Source organism: Corvus brachyrhynchos, unplaced genomic scaffold (genome assembly GCF_000691975.1).
Source record: "Corvus brachyrhynchos isolate BGI_N302 unplaced genomic scaffold, ASM69197v1 scaffold283, whole genome shotgun sequence".
Taxonomy (NCBI): Eukaryota; Metazoa; Chordata; class Aves; order Passeriformes; family Corvidae; genus Corvus; species Corvus brachyrhynchos.
Genome location: NW_008237409.1, coordinates 2,562,550 through 2,578,115, shown reverse-complemented (window position 1 = coordinate 2,578,115; position 15,566 = coordinate 2,562,550). Strand labels below are relative to the sequence as shown.

The 15,566-nt window shown below is 41.7% G+C and overlaps 1 protein-coding gene across 2 annotated transcripts in view; it reads left to right on the top strand.

The window, feature by feature from the left end:
- Nucleotides 1-15,566, top strand: part of MED13 (mediator complex subunit 13) — a 54,349-nt gene that overhangs the window by 20,807 nt on the left and 17,976 nt on the right. For both annotated transcript variants that reach the window (XM_008631089.2, XM_017730960.1), the window contains exons 4-12: nucleotides 3,973-4,118; nucleotides 5,148-5,345; nucleotides 6,197-6,391; nucleotides 7,247-7,409; nucleotides 7,715-7,825; nucleotides 9,771-10,454; nucleotides 13,005-13,221; nucleotides 14,050-14,134; nucleotides 14,480-14,601. In XM_008631089.2, coding sequence (XP_008629311.1) covers nucleotides 3,973-4,118; nucleotides 5,148-5,345; nucleotides 6,197-6,391; nucleotides 7,247-7,409; nucleotides 7,715-7,825; nucleotides 9,771-10,454; nucleotides 13,005-13,221; nucleotides 14,050-14,134; nucleotides 14,480-14,601 — 1,921 coding nt within the window. The remainder of the gene's footprint in view (nucleotides 1-3,972; nucleotides 4,119-5,147; nucleotides 5,346-6,196; nucleotides 6,392-7,246; nucleotides 7,410-7,714; nucleotides 7,826-9,770; nucleotides 10,455-13,004; nucleotides 13,222-14,049; nucleotides 14,135-14,479; nucleotides 14,602-15,566) is intronic.

Genomic DNA, 15,566 nt, shown 5'->3' with positions numbered 1-15,566 from the left:
GTGGGGAGTGGCAGTGAGTGTGTGTAGTTTATAAGGATTCAGTAAATATTTTGGTTGGGTTAGCAGTGCTTTGGCAGTGTAAGGTGCTCCCACTTCAACTCAGAAGTAATTCACAAAGACAGTCTAGGAAAACAGGAGATAGTAATTACATAAAACAAACATTTTCTCTTTCAGATGAAACATTTGGATGTTTTTTTTTTTTTTTTTTTAAATTTACTATCAAAATGTGCTTTTAGTTGGAGCCTTCCTTGTGCTGGTGCTGTTGGTGTCGAGGGGAGGTGATTTGAGTGTGGATTAGTGGGGTCCTAATGCAGCCGATGTTTGGGAAGCACTTTAAAGATCTAAAGCTCTACAGAAGTCCTAATGTGGAGACAAAACCAGACCTAATTACCTTTTTATCAAGAAGATATTTTCAGATTTGCTAATGGAAACCTCCTGTAGATGTGGATTTTAGTGTGGTTTCCCCTCTTACCCTTCAGTTATTCTTAAAAAGGTAGAAGGAGAAATTGTATTGAATTTGTCCACAGCAGCCTCTGTTTTTTTCCCCCCATTAAATCATAATCCTTTGTCTCTGAAACTAAAACATCTTTGTTTTGTATGATTAGAGGGAAGAGGGAGCATGGGGGAATCAAATGGTTTTACACAAATGTATTTTAATGGAGTGTAGGTGAGGATTGAAGGTTGCTTCAAATAGTGTTATTCCCAAGGAGTCTCTTTCTTATTTTATCTTTTATTTGTTTTTAAAGTTGCTTTCAGGATTGGACCTCAATCTAACTGAATTCTGGTGTGTTCAGATCAAAAATCATAAAGAATGCTTTTTCTGATGGCACTTCATATCTATTCAGAGATCAGTTGGAAACTGGATTATTGATACTTAAATTCTGTGATGGGGACTTGAATGAAATTAATTAGAAATGTTAATGGAGCAACTTGATGTTTGGGGTCAGACAAGAAAAAGAGGTTTTTTGAGAGTTAGGATTTTGTTTTCAGAATTTTCTGAATAAAAGTATGTGCAACAGTATATGATGGTAGTGGTAAAAGTACTAAAAAGGGGGTTATCTATGCTGACTTTACCATCAGCTATGTTTTTTTTTTTCTATATCTGACCTTAAGGACGTCACTGATTCTCTCTTTAGGCAGAATAAAATTTCGAAGTGTTGAGGTGTAGGGATTTTTTTTAATATTTCAGACGTGAGATGCTCTGCACAAATTACCAGTGATCTTCTGAGCTACCTAAAATAGTCTGCAAATAAAAATAGGATGAACTCTCCGTTAGCAGGCAGGAAACCACCAGCCTGATTCTGTTACTGTGTCCTTGACTGACTTGTAAAGATAATTTGCCTATTTACCCCAAAGTGATATGAGGTGGGTTTTTTGCTTGATGAGGATTTTTGGCTGTGAGGTGAGTTATTGAGGAGATTAGAGGCGGACTTAGGGAAATAGTGGAAATATAGATATACACACACACCTTTTTTTTTTAGTAGATTATGGTAAGGTTTGGAATATTCCTCCTAAGCTGAGGTTGTACACTGGCAGCCAGGCTCTAGAAACTTAAAGAATTGGAGGATGTTCAAATGTATTAACTAAAAAAAAAAAACAATAATAAGGAGCATGCATGTTTCTAGAGTTTTTTGCTAACTCCATAAAATAATGTGTGTAGGGGCATCCAGTACCATAAAGCTCTGGTTCTTTGTGTTCCTTCCTCCTTTTCTCCACTCCCTCCAAAGAGCTTCCCTGTGGTTTTGATTTTTGTTTTAATTAGGATTCTTTATTTGTATTTCTTGTGATTATTTCCACATGCATTGATATTTCTTAGGTTCTGTAACCTAAAAGAAATTAAATGTGAAGAAGCAGTTTCTGAGCACGACTGGCTCAGAAGAAACAAACTGTGTTTGAGTCCATGAAGTGTTAAGTTTGCATTTCAGGTTAACCTTTAGTTTAAAGCAAACTCCTGCTTCCAGGGGATACTTTTTGTCCCTGGTGGGATGTTTCCCTTATCCTGAGTTTCCCTGTTTTTACTGTGTATTTGTCCTGTGAAACATATTATTCTACTGGCCATAAAGCGACTTTGCTGCACCTCTGAAAGAAACCCCCACGGTGCTGTGCATCATTCTGCTGTTTAACACTTAAATTTATAACCAGGATTAGTGGAAGTGGGGTGATACTTGGGTTTTCCAGGATGAATTGTAGCAGTGGATCCTCTCCATGCCATGGATCCAGGGCTGGGAACAATGCAGGTGCCAGCACTGGGTGCTCTCTCACTGGATTATGTTGCTGGAAACCTCTCCCCTGCTGAGCTGGGGGAGAAAAGAGATCTGATTTGGGTGGGTTTTTTTGTTTGTATTTTTGGATTTGGCTTTCGAATGGTGACCTTGAGTTTTCCTTGCTCCTCCTTAGGACTGGTTTTGCAGTGTGATGAATTGAAATGCTTCTGTTATCATGCTGATGCCTCCCTTTGTCTTGGTTTATCTGAATTCCATCAGATTATGCTGTGATTGTCTGCCCTTTATCTGGCTAACAATGGGGTGTTTACAAGAGGTGAAGCTTAATTGCATTTAAAGTGTATATAGGGAATATGTGCTTTTATTTTTAAATTTTATCTTGCTGATACTGAGCTTCTGAATTGTGTCTGTCACTGGGAACCAAGACACTGCCAACTCCTTCACCTCAAAACATCCAATATGGTTTGGAAAATAAAATTCAGTTTGGAAATCAGTCTTCCACTATTTGCATAAGGATTAAAGTTTAATCAGATTTCCATACAGGAATTTAGTGGTGTGTCCTGGCCACATGACTTCTCTTCAACTTGAAATCATCAACAAGATGCTCAGCTCCATCCTCACTGCGTTTTGGAAACTTAATTTTCCTGAGATTCCTGAGCAGTGTGGGATTTCAGCTGTTATGGAGCAGTTGATAATTCACTCTGCTTGGTTTTGCCTTCCTTTCCTCCTGCCCTTTAATTAAAGTTGGTGAAATATATTTCACATAAACCACGGAACTGATGTGGATGCAACATAAAATGTTTTGCTGGTTGTCCTTGCAGGGGCCAGCTGTATTTTTGTAACAACAGCAGGGAGCAGGGCCCCCAAAATTGGGAATTCTGTGCAGCGTGATCTTGGGGAGCTGAAGGTTTCATGTAGGTGCTCACCAATAACTGTGCCCAGCACTGGCAAACAGCATTTAGCCCAGGTGTAGGAAGGAGAAATGTTTATGGTTGGGGGTTTTTTTGCTGTTCAAGCCTTTTGGGTTTTTTTCCCTAAAACTCTGGACCATGAGAGACGCTGTCAGTGAAGCATCTGCTATTAAACATTGACACTTGCCTTAATGACTTTAATTAAGAATGTCTTGAGCCTTGGTTTTTTTTAATTGATTGTATCTTCCCTTTTGTGTGTAGGTATGGGATTTCATTTTTAGTTACTTGATTGGCTTCAAGACCATGAAGATAAGATTCAATTTAAAGAACAAAACAAAAGCACTTCTCAAAGCTGTTGCCATTCTTCTTGCTCTTAAATTGAAGTGACTTGTTGGCTGTTATTAAATTCTGCTTAGTGGAGCTGTTACAGGAGAACCTAGATATGACCTCACTAAAAATAAAATACATTCAGAAATATTTCTAGAGATTTTAAATAAATGCATAAGGTATAAAAATATTAAGTTACAGGTTTTTGTCTCATAAAAGATTGTGTTTTAAATTTCCTCATGACAGCAAAATATAATGTGTCAGGCTGAAGAAATGGAAAACTTAGTGCCTGTTGTTTTCTAACTGATTTTTCTTTGGGTTTGACTCTAATGCTGGAATGCCTTGTAAAGGGAACACATATTTAGCATTTTCTTGCTATTTAGGTATAAGAGTGTTTCAGTTACTTCCATTAATGAATATATTGTGAGGAAATGCCTTCAAACTGCTGAAAAAGAGACCAACTTATTTGAAATTCTGTACTTCAGACTTACTTTCTGCCGTTGCCTTTGCAGTGAGCACTTGTCCTGCTCGTTCACCTTCTTCCTGCACGGGGACAGCAATGTGTGCACCAGCGTGGAGATCAGCCAGCACCAGCCCGTGTACCTGCTCAGCGAGGAGCACCTCACCCTGGCCCAGCAGTCCAACAGCCCCTTCCAAGGTGGGATTGCTGCCAGTGCTGGCTGTTACACCTGGATTCATCCTCTGGGTGCTCACTGAGGGCTTGGGGCAGGCTGGCAGTGGGGGCAGAGCATGTCCTGCTGTCCCCAGCTGTGCCCTGTCCTCACACAGTCAGGCTGCTGTGTCCTGGCCCTTCTGCAGGTGGAGCATTTGCATACTCATCTCTTGGCATGTAATTGAATCATTTGTCCTCATGACATGGTTTCCAAGTACTGTCCTATTGGTGACTTAAGTATTTTGCCGTTTCAACCCTATAACCCCCACATACCTTCACCAACCCTCTGTGAGAAACCCATTTCTGACTCAGTGTATTTAACCTATTCACACCCCCTTCCCTTTTTACTTGGCTCTTCCTTGCCTGTAAATCCCTGTGGTTCCCCCAGCAGATGCAGGTTGTGCTCTGGAAGACAGAGGAGTGCTGGGGCCTGAGTCTGGTCAGTAGGGCTGTGTGATCCCTCCCTGTGTCAGACCCTTGTGCTGCTGCAGAAATCAAAATCACCTCTCCTGCATGACCACACACCTTTAGCAATGCTCAGTGTCCAAACTTGCTTTTTTTTCTGAATGCAATTTACCAGCAGCTGTGCTTCCCTACTATGGACAAGACTAAACATGAAACAGATGATTCCCTGTGTATTCCCTGTTGTTGTAACAAGCTGAATGAAAGGATGAGGAAACACCTTAACTCTGCCAGGATTTGGAAGTGTTTCTTTATCCCACCTGTATCTGAGACTCCTTGCAAGCCAAGATGAAAACTTGCCTGTTGCTTGTTTGAATTGATTAATTTGTAGTTGTTATTGTGGTTCCTCAATTCTTACAGTACATATAAATTTAACAATGTGAGCCTATTGCCAAAAACTCACGTAGTGTAAATCATGATTAGGCTGCATTTTGACTTACCCATGGTAAGTTGTTCATTTGGTGTGGCTGAAATAAGAGTGCTGCTATTGCAGGGGGGAAGAGGGAATTTGGGGTGGATATCATCTCCAATGGATTTTTATTTCTGTTTTAGTTATCCTGAGCCCCTTTGGGTTGAATGGCACACTCACAGGGCAGTCCTTCAAGCTTTCTGATTCATCCACAAAAAAGCTGATTGGGGAGTGGAAGCAATTCTACCCCGTCACATCCAACTTGAAGGAGGGATCTGAGGAAAAACAAGAAGAAATGGATTGGGAGGATGATTCTTTAGCTGCTGTTGAAGTTCTTGTTGGTGAGCTTGATTACCTTTTAATTACTGAAATAAACTGGCTGATTAAGTCTGCAAAATTCTGAATGCAGAAGTGACCCCATTTGATTCCTTTTGCAACAATGGTTGTTGGGTTTTGTTTTCCTGTTTGGTGCTGGGGACTATCTACGATGAGTTGCTGCTCAAAGTAGATTTTGCAGACCCAGTAGTAGGAGGTCTTATTCTTATGTGCCCTGAGAGGCAAAATTTTTTAAAAAATAAATAATAAAGAGAATAAAAAACCACCCTGGATGATCACTGTTGACATCTGAGCTGCATCAAAATCAAGTTGTGCTGTTTCAGAGTCTGTGCAAATTCAAACAGAGCACTTGCCTTTTAGTGATGTCTTTAAAACCACAGTCCTGGAGAACCTGATGTACTCAGGCACTGCCTTTATTTGCCATTTTTCCCAAAATCCCAGCCCCTGGATGCAGTAGTTTGCCCTGCTGTGGGCTTGTGACCTTTGATTTGCCAGCTAATGCAATCCGTTCTCTGTGAGGAGCTCGGAATGCAATGAAGGCTGGAGACTCTCGTGCTGATGGGGATGTTGGCAGTGTTACATGATACTAAAAAGGATTTTTTCAGCCTTTATAAAACAAAATGATAGAAGCAGGCAGCAGCGTGTGGATGTCTCTGCCTGTGTATGCAAAGCCCAAATCTTCTGTATAAAGCAAATCAAGTAATGATGAAGGTGACAACAGAGGTCTTTTGTCCAAGGAGATGCTTCAGTAGGTAGAAGAGGGTCTGTAAGCTTAGGAGTGAGTGCTAAAATGATCCATTTGATGACTTTGAGTGTCAGCCTTGGTAAGTAACTGGGAAATGCCCTCTCTTGGCAGCTGGTGTGAGGATGGTGTACCCTGCGTGCTTTGTGCTGGTCCCTCAGACAGACATCCCTGCTCCCAGCTCCGTGGGGGCTCCCCACTGCTCCACCGCTTGCCTGGGGGTCCACCAAGTGCCTGCTTCCACCAGAGACCCTGCCATGTCCTCGGTCACACTGACTCCACCCACGTCCCCGGAGGAAGTTCAAACAGGTGGGAAGGAATTGGCTCCTGCATGAGGGAATCATTTCCATGGCATCTCCTTCAAACCCAGCAGTGCTTGCAGGGGATTCAGGTGCTCAGTGTGCAGCTGGCTTGGTAGGAAAAATCACATTTCTTTAGTCCTAAGTTTGTTGTAGTAAAACCAATGTTGCCAGTTGTGAGCAAAATAAACTCTTCTGTAAGCTACTGAAATTAGAACTGCTGTTGTAGCTGGGGTTGTTACCAGTCCTTTAGATTGCTCTGGGGAAGTTTTTGGGGTTTTTTCCCGTGTGTCTGTCTGTGTTCTGACACAGCTTCATAACCCCCGTTGTGCCCTTGGTCGTTAGTGAGAAGATGATGCTTTCTCACAGTCCAGGAAGATTGGCTGTAGTTAAGTTTCCAGCAAGGCTGTGTGCCCTCTGCCCTGGGTGTGAGCAGTGGTTATGGGGCGCTGATTTAGGTCACAGCAGGTGAGACTCACAGATAGTTTCAGGTGACTTACGTAAGTTTTATTGTGCAGAAGAGGTTTTGTTTCTTTTCTGCTTCCATGATCTTCTGTTACCCAAGCTTGACCCTTTTTTTTAATCATAATGTTGGCTTTGCTCAAGTTATTTTCCATTTCAGGTCACTTTCATCAAAGATAAAGAACAGCCAGTCCACTTACAACATGAATATATATATGGTGCTTTTTAAAATCTCCTGTAATAATTTCCTACTAGTCCTAAATTTTCTGTGTGTTTTTATTTCCTAACATTGAGTCAAGAAGATACTTTTCTTCCTATCATGCTCCTGTGGTGATTGATTTGGAATAATAGACACTGCATTGTCTCACAGCCTAAATCTCTTTCCTCTGGTGCTGCTTTTCAGTTGATGCTCAATCTGCCCAGAAATGGGTGAAGTTTTCCTCGGTTTCAGACGGATTTATCTCGGACAGTACCAGCCATCACGGTGGCAAAATCCCCAGAAAATTGGCCAACCAAGTGGTGGACAGAGTCTGGCAAGAGTGCAACATGAACAGAGCACAGAACAAGTACGTACTCATCCTCTGAAGCCAAAAATACCAATATTTTGTGTGTTCCTTGTAGCAATTAGTTCTGTTAAAGGTGCTGCTGGTGGAATGTGCTTTACTCTTCTAATAAACCATTTTTAAAGAAGTTTATTTTTTCCTAACTATTTAGGAATGATTTACTTAGTTCTCAGTTTAATATGTCAGGAAAAGGCTATTTATCATTTCTTTGCTGATTCCCATGTCACCAAACTGCTCTTGAGCTTTGCCAGAAGATAAGAGAAGAACATATGTTGCTCCCAAATAACTCTCCTGGTATTGAATCCTAGGAGGAAGTATTCTGCTACATCAAATGGCTTGTGTGAGGAGGAGACAGCTGACAAGGTGGCATCCTGGGATTTTGTTGAAGCCACGCAGAGGACAAATTGCAATTGTTCAAGGTACAGCACTTGGCAGAGGCGCAGCCTCCGATGTTCACCGGGGCTGAAGTGCTCAGGAGAGGCTCCTGATCGCTCCTGCAGGGGTAATTAAGCAGTAGCTGCTCGTAGGAAAGCTGTAACAAAATTTGTATCTCCTCTCCTAAATGTCATTGGAGGTCTTCAAAGTCTGCCCAAGAAGTTACAGCAGAGGTTGGAGTCAAGTGAATCAGCTGAGGGGACCTGCTGCCAGTGCAGGGACGATTCCCGAGTCCTGGGCTGGAATTCTCTATGGATATGGGCAGCTTTCTCAGGGAATGGGAAGCGAATGCTATTTATTTAGGATTTAAGCACCTCTTCTAGAGGGCTGTGGCATTAGCCTTGAAAGGACAAAGCTGTTAATCATGAGCTGGATAAATAGGAATAAAACCCCCGAACCTGCTGTCTAGGAAGGGTGGCATTCCATGGGTGGCTGTGTGGAAAACTACTTCTCTGGGAGTGGATGCCAGTGTATGTTTTTTATATTAGCTGGGGGAAAAAGGGATCAAAACAAAGGGCAAAAGTCTGAGATTAAATAAAAATATATAATACAGCCTTTTTTGAGGCTGCAGTGCCACAGACTGTTAATACAGGTATTTAAAATAAATGGAAACATTAATTTCATTGAATTCTCAATTTTTGTACTTATGGTAGAAAATTAATCTTGAGGTGACTGAAGTGTTGCAAAAGGTTTAAACACTTTCTCTGATTTAAATGTTACACTGATTACCTTGCAGTGAATATTGATATCTTAGAAAAAAATTAATGTCTGGAGGATGTAGCATTTTGAGAGAAATGCATTTTTTAAACTCACTTATTGAAATGGTTGGTTAAAGTTCTGTGGAAATACTTGTGTCCTGAGAAGAGCTGGGATGTGGAGGAGGATTAAATGTTCTTTTCAAGGAGAATTTAGCTATGATAGCACTAGTTAAGAGAAAACTAATCAATTAACTATGTGAGGTGTGTATTAGAGATATGCAATTGCCTAAAGAGAAATTGCAAAGACCTAAACCCCCCTATTATTCCATGTGTTTTGAATTCTAAGTGGAGAAAAACATTTGGATGTGTGAGAGAGTTTGAAGTAAAAATAGATTTTGATACCTCTTACCTTTTATCCCTGCCTAATCCTGTTTTTTCAATACAAGTGCTGCTTAACTTTGCTAATGGAAGAGTGGCAAAGAGTTCCCAGGCACTGAGGATGTACATGCAGTTCAATGGCTTAATCATAAACATTTCATTCTACACTTCAGTATTTCATGTGCCTCGTTCTGTCAGATGATCCTGAAAGTTGGCATCTTGAACTTCCAGATGAAATGTTCTAGCTCAAGTGCATTTTCACTGAAAAAACCCAACTGTATTAATGCAGTTGAGACACTGAGTTTTTCATATTCCCACACTTGCCAAACTTGTAGGTAAGCAGCTACAAAAGCCTTGAAATAGCTTGGAAAGAGCTTTTGTAGAACTTAGTGTGGCTTCTTAGTTCTTGATGTTAATTTTCCAGTCAACCCTCTGAGGCTTGGGCAGCTCTCTTGGTTCATGTCAGTGTTTGAATTCCAGAAGCCATTCACTAATTCTTACATTGTTCTACTGCTTCATCAGTGCTGGCACAAGTTAAAAGTGACGAGGTATTCATGTGACAATCTATTTCTGCTAAAGCAGTTATAAAGCACTGTCTTAATTCTGAGGATAATTTGTGTGTTTGGCTCATAGAACAGATGTAACAATTTTTAAAAATCTTACAATGCTACTCAAGTCACTCAAATTCTGGTCAGAAAGAAGAGGCAGCTTCACTTCGAAATGGTTTCAGTTCCAGACGTCTCTAATGGGCTGTTTAATGGCCTAGAAGCAGGTTCTTATCTAGTGAAAAAGAACACCACAGACATATTTGAAAGATTAATGTGGAGTCTTTTCCCCTGTATTAATTCTGCAGGCACAAAAATCTCAAACCAAGAAATTCAGGTCAACAGGGGCAGGCCCCACCTGTGGGCCCCCAGCAGCCGGCGGCTCCGAAGCACAAGACAAATGAGAAGCAAGACAAAGGGGATAAGCCACAGAAACGCCCTTTGACTCCTTTTCATCATCGTGTATCTATCAGTGATGATGTTGCCATGGAGGCAGATTCAGCGAGTCAGAGGCTTGTGATGACTGCACCAGACAGCCAAGTGAGGTTTGCCAATATCCGAACTAACGATGTAGCAAAGCCCCCCCAGCTGCACGGGGCCGAGCTGGCAAACTCGCCACAGCCGCCGCCGCTCAGCCCCCACCCCTGCGACGGCGCCGACGAGGGGGTGCCCAAAGCTCCCTCCACGCCCCAGAGTCAACACTTCTACCAGATGCCAACGCCAGACCCCTTGGTTCCCACAAAAGCAATGGAAGACAGGCTCGATGGCTTGTCCCAGCCTTTTCCAGCTGCGTTCCCCGAAGTTATAGAGCCCACCATGTATGTCGGCACTGCCGTGAATTTGGAGGAGGACGAAGCTGACACGACTTGGAAGTATTATAAAGTTCCAAAGAAAAAGGATGTGGAGTTCTTACCACCCCAGCTTCCAAATGATAAGTTGAGAGATGATCCAGTAATACCTGCTGGACAGGAAAATGTAACATCAGTTACAGAGTAAGTGGTGCTTGGTACTGGAGTAACACAAGAAGTGAGGGAACAGGAAGGCCAGAGGCAGGAGTTTCTCTGTATAAGGAGCAGTAATGCTGAGGGTGTGAGCACAACTCTGGGTACAAGAAGTTAGTTCTTGTGAAATTGGAGCACAAAGCACAGTCAGATCTGCAGCAAGACTTTACAGTTTTTTCTCATTTTAGCTCTGATTTAGCTGACAGCAATAATATTTATTTTTATACTATAAAATTAATCTGTAGCCAAATGATGCCTATTTGGGACTTAAGTCCCTTCCCTCCCCCCCCGCCCAAAAAAAAACCAAACCAGAAATAACCTTTTCACTTTAGTGTGTGCTTTCTTCATTATTTGAAGAAAATATGAATGGTCTGAGCTGCAGAGATCCTGTTAAAAGTTTCTTCTCTCATTTCTGCTCTTGTCTTCACTCAGAAGAGCTGGTGTTACAAGCCCCAGCTTGTAAAACATTCTGCTCTGCTGCTTGCTTCCATTGGGATAAAGGAATTGTCTACTTTGGATATTAAGTTTTAATAAATTCTGGAGCTTAAGGGCAGTGGAGGAAATAAAACTCTGGTGGTTTTAGTGTTAAAGCTTAGGTTTGAGCTCTGTTTTACTGCAGAAGGAGTTAAGATGAATTTGCTTTACCAGTTAGAGCAAAAACCAACTCCACAAAAAAGATCACCACCACCAAAAAACCCAAGCCATAAGAACAAAAAACCTGAACCAGAACCCCTTGGCCTCGTGGGCTGTGTCCCTGTGCTGTTGCAGTGAGTAGGAAATTGTTCCTGTCATCCCTGTTTCACAACACTTCCCCGTGAGGACACACCGCCGCAAAAGGACAGCCATGGGAAGTAACAGGTGCTGACAGGGCTGTTAATAGCAGTCAGAGCTTAACAGGATTGGGACGTGGATGAAGAGGTGACAAACTTGGGCTCGGGGCTGTGATCGAGGAATTAAGAACTGCACCCAGAGCTGCCTCTATCCGTGCACTTCTGTTGATTATTTTTGGTCCAAATTTTTATATTCCTGTTCAGGTGAAAGGAGACTCTTACTGTGATGAGGATCAAATTATTGAGAGCTTTGGGTTTTATTTTAGGAGCTAAGGTGCTGAATTTGTGGTGGAAGGCAGCTACTCACAAGACAGAAGGTTGGAGTTGGTTTTTGTCCTGTTGTTGGCAGTGGGAAGCCACTGGTGGCAGCACTGGGATGGCTGTGCAGGAAAGCTGGGAGAAGGAGTAAATCTGTTGTAGCTGTTGGTCTGTGCTCACAATATAGTTTCTTATCTTGTGGTCAGTGTTTAAGAGACTCTTTCAAGATGTGCATTTATAGGATTTTTTAGTGCTTTTTTTTTTTGTGCTTTTAATTCACTTCAGCCAAGCAGATAAGGAAAAACGTTTCCTTTTTTCTCTTCAAGACATGGTCTTTCCTAGTTTGGTTTGAAAACTTACCAAAACCAGGTTTTTTTCCCCTAGAATATCTGGCTGTTTAACTTCTCTTCCTCTGGTTGACTCATGCCGGTCAAAAATACAGCAAAGGCCTTTAATTCCCCATTCCTAGAAAGTAGTTCCCATCTCTTTTTTTGCCTTATTTTTTTCTTTTCTGATGGCAATTTTTGCAGGATTTAGAAAACTGGTTTATTGAGCATGGAAGAGCAGCATGGATAGATTTGGCATTGTTGTTGGCTGTGAGGTGTTTTATGGGACAGTTTGTTTCTAGGAAGTGTCTTTGACAAAGTCAAACTGTTTCTATAGTTGAGAGGAATGTGCAGGAACTACTCATCTTGTTTGAGGGAGCACCTTCCTCTCCTGGTGCCTTTTGTATGTTGGGATACAGAAAATAAAGCTGGTTCAGGGGCAGATCTACAGCTCATAATCAGAACAGTTTTCTCTTTGCCAGTATCTTTTTTTCCTGGTGCAATGTTACATTTGTGAAACTAATACTCCTGAGAGAAAACCTTAATTTCTGTGTACTTACGAGCTCCAATTTTGGCTCAGAATGTTAACAAAAGAAAAATGCTGATAAAGGCAAATGTGGTTTGATTTTTCTCATTAGTAAATTAGTTACTGGTGTGCTGCAAGCTTCATTTGTATTGATCTAAGTGATATAAGTGGCTCCTGAGCACAGTGGCATTTGTGTGCTTTACTTGTGATTATTGCTTGGGCTTTTTTTGGGAATGCAGTGAGTAATTGTTTAGCCTGGTGAGTTTCTTTTAGTGGATGTGGAGAGTTGAATCCATTTGTGCCTTATAGTAAATGACAGCCATGACCTGGGATAAATTACTAATCTTTATGTGAATTGACAGTGCCTGAGGAGAGAGGGGCAGGATGAATCACAGGGCTGGGTCTGATGTGTGGAAGGAGGTGATATTAAATGAGTGATGATTTAATCTTCATCCCCAAAAGTTTTCTGAAGCTGAGGTGTGAAGGAAGGAAGTGGGAAGATGAGGTTGTTCTTGTAAAGGCTGTGTGATAGCAGAAATATTTCCACATAATAAATGCTAAATAAATGATTTTGTGATTTTTTTTCCTTTCTTCTGTTCAGATTAATGGTGCAATGTAGGAAACCTTTGAAGGTTTCAGATGAACTGGTGCAACAGTATCAGAGTAAAAACCAATATTTAACAGCTGTAGCAACGGAAGCTGACCAGGAACCTGAAATTGATCCTTATGCCTTTGTGGATGGAGATGTGGAATTCCTATTTCCTGACAGCAAAAAAGACAGGCAGAACATTGAGAGGGAAGTGGGGAAGAAACACAAGGTGAGTAAAGGAGTGAGGATACGAATCAGTGATGAGATTAAAACAAATTGCTTTAGGCACCGGATAGAATTTAAATCCTTCTTTATGTGTTTAGAAGCAAATTAAAAAACAAATTATATTCTAGCAGAAATGATCAATGAAATTAAGCAGCATGTCTCTAAAAGCACCTAATTTTTTTTTGACACACTGGTGGTGCCATTGCATCAGGGTTTATGAGGAGAAAGCTGCTGGATCAGTCTGGCTCAGTGGCCTCCCTGTGGAAATAGGTGCTGGCAGATGCCTGGGGAGAGAGGAGGAACAAGGCAAGTGCTTTGTTCATGAGTGGAAAGGTCTAGGGGTAGGTGAGGTGAGCCCTGACTCGTTCTCTGGCCAGTGAATTGCAATTTTTATTCTTCTTTTGTGCTTTAGTGCAGCTACATGAGACTTGTACTTAAAGTAAAAGGGCACCTACAGAAAAGAAGAAAATATAACAGCACTGGGGGCTGGTCTATGAAATAAATTTGCTAATTAGAATTAGTTGTGTGTGGATGCATTCCATTCAGGGACTGGTACACTTAATGTGTAGCATTTGATAGCAAGGGTTTTTCCTTAAGGTGTTGTAGCAAGAATCCACAACTTGCTTTGTAAATTTATCCCCAACACAAGCCCTGTGTTTGCAGCCCAAGCTCTGCTCTCCCTGAGCCAGCACCAGCCCCCAGCCTGCCCCTGCTGAGCTCACAGGGTAATGAGAACCTGATACTTCTCCAGGTACAGAATTCCCACAGGGACATCAAATACCTCCCACCCCACCCATTAATTTAAACAAACTTTTCTCTCTTTTTTTAATAGGCTGAGGATGGGACATCCAGTGTTACAGTTCTGTCCCATGAAGGAGAGGATGCAATGTCTCTGTTTAGTCCTTCTGTCAAGCAAGGTAAAGAGGCTTTTTTTCCCTCTCTCTATCTTAATTGTGCTATATTAATGGTGTCTTGAATAGTCAATAGGTTCTAATAGGCTGCTAAGTTTTGTGTTTTATTGTTTGTATTTCCCTTCAGTCTGCTTGGAACATTTATTTGTTGCACTTGCAAACAAATGTTGGCTATAAAATCCAAATGCTCTAAAATCGAAGGGCCCTCACATCTGTGTAAGATGGACGAGTGGAACCAAGGACATCTCACCCCCCTTGGTTTCCATTCCCCCCAGCTGTGGAAAGAGCTCTTTAATGAAGTTTTTAATGAAGATGCATTGCCAGTGTTGTGATGTTGGTCTCTCTCCACAGATGCCCAACGTTTGGCTGCCCACGCCCGCACTGCCTCGACCAGCCTGTTCCACGAGACAGACCTGGTGGTGTCCTACACTGACCTGGACAATCTCTTCAATTCTGATGAAGATGAACTCACAGTAAGTGATGTGCAAAAAGTCCGGGCAGGTGCCAGCCAAAAACCAGCAAGGAATAACTCTTGTCTTTCTGTGGTTTGGGGTTTGATTTTTTTTTTTTTTCCTGGCATTTGTAGGAGAGGTTGCAAAACATGCACACGAACAAGAGCTGTGGCCCCTCAGTGGCAAACGGACTGTTCTGGTTGACTCATGCAGGCAGATTTTTGATGCAAACAACCTTTTGATCTTACTTCCTTACAATCCCCACAGTATGTGCTGCCTGAACATACCTTTAGTTAGAGTTGTACAGATTCAGCAGGTCCTAGTGTGCTCTTTTCCTGTGGTCTGGGCTCTGTTTAACTGGTTCATCAAGGTAATATTGAAACAAAACAGCAACTTCTGAAAGAGAAAAGGCATTTAAATACTGGACATTCTGCCAAACAAGCTGCTTCTCTGCAGCAGCTATTATCTTGGAACAGTTTCTCATGCAGTCTCTGATGGCTCTGAATCCATTATCTTTCTAGTTTCTATTTCAATACTGTATGTGATCAGTTGTCTTTTCTGAACTGTGCTTTGGTCCATGTTTAATCCTAAATCCCCATACCCAGACAAAATGCCCATCAACTTTAATGGGAGCCGTAGCTGAGTAAGGGCTGAAAGATCTTAACAGCCATCAAAGGTCATCAGTGTGTAAAGGAAGTGTGTTTGCTCTTAAACATGAACACTTAGTTCTGTAGACATCTGAACTGTTTAAATATGGTAAAATATCTCTTATTCTTTTACTTTTGACAGTTTTTCTTCCCTGTATCTCTTGTTGCAGGATCTGTGTTTGTCTTTTCTCTTCCTGTGGTAACACCAGTGATCTTAATGTGGCTCTGGGTGTGTTATGGTTTGTTCTGGTAGACTGTGGGCAAGCCTAATTTAGCTTCTTTTACTGGCTGCTAACAGGCTGAGGGTTATTTTGTAGCTGCTCTTTTCCCTCCACCACA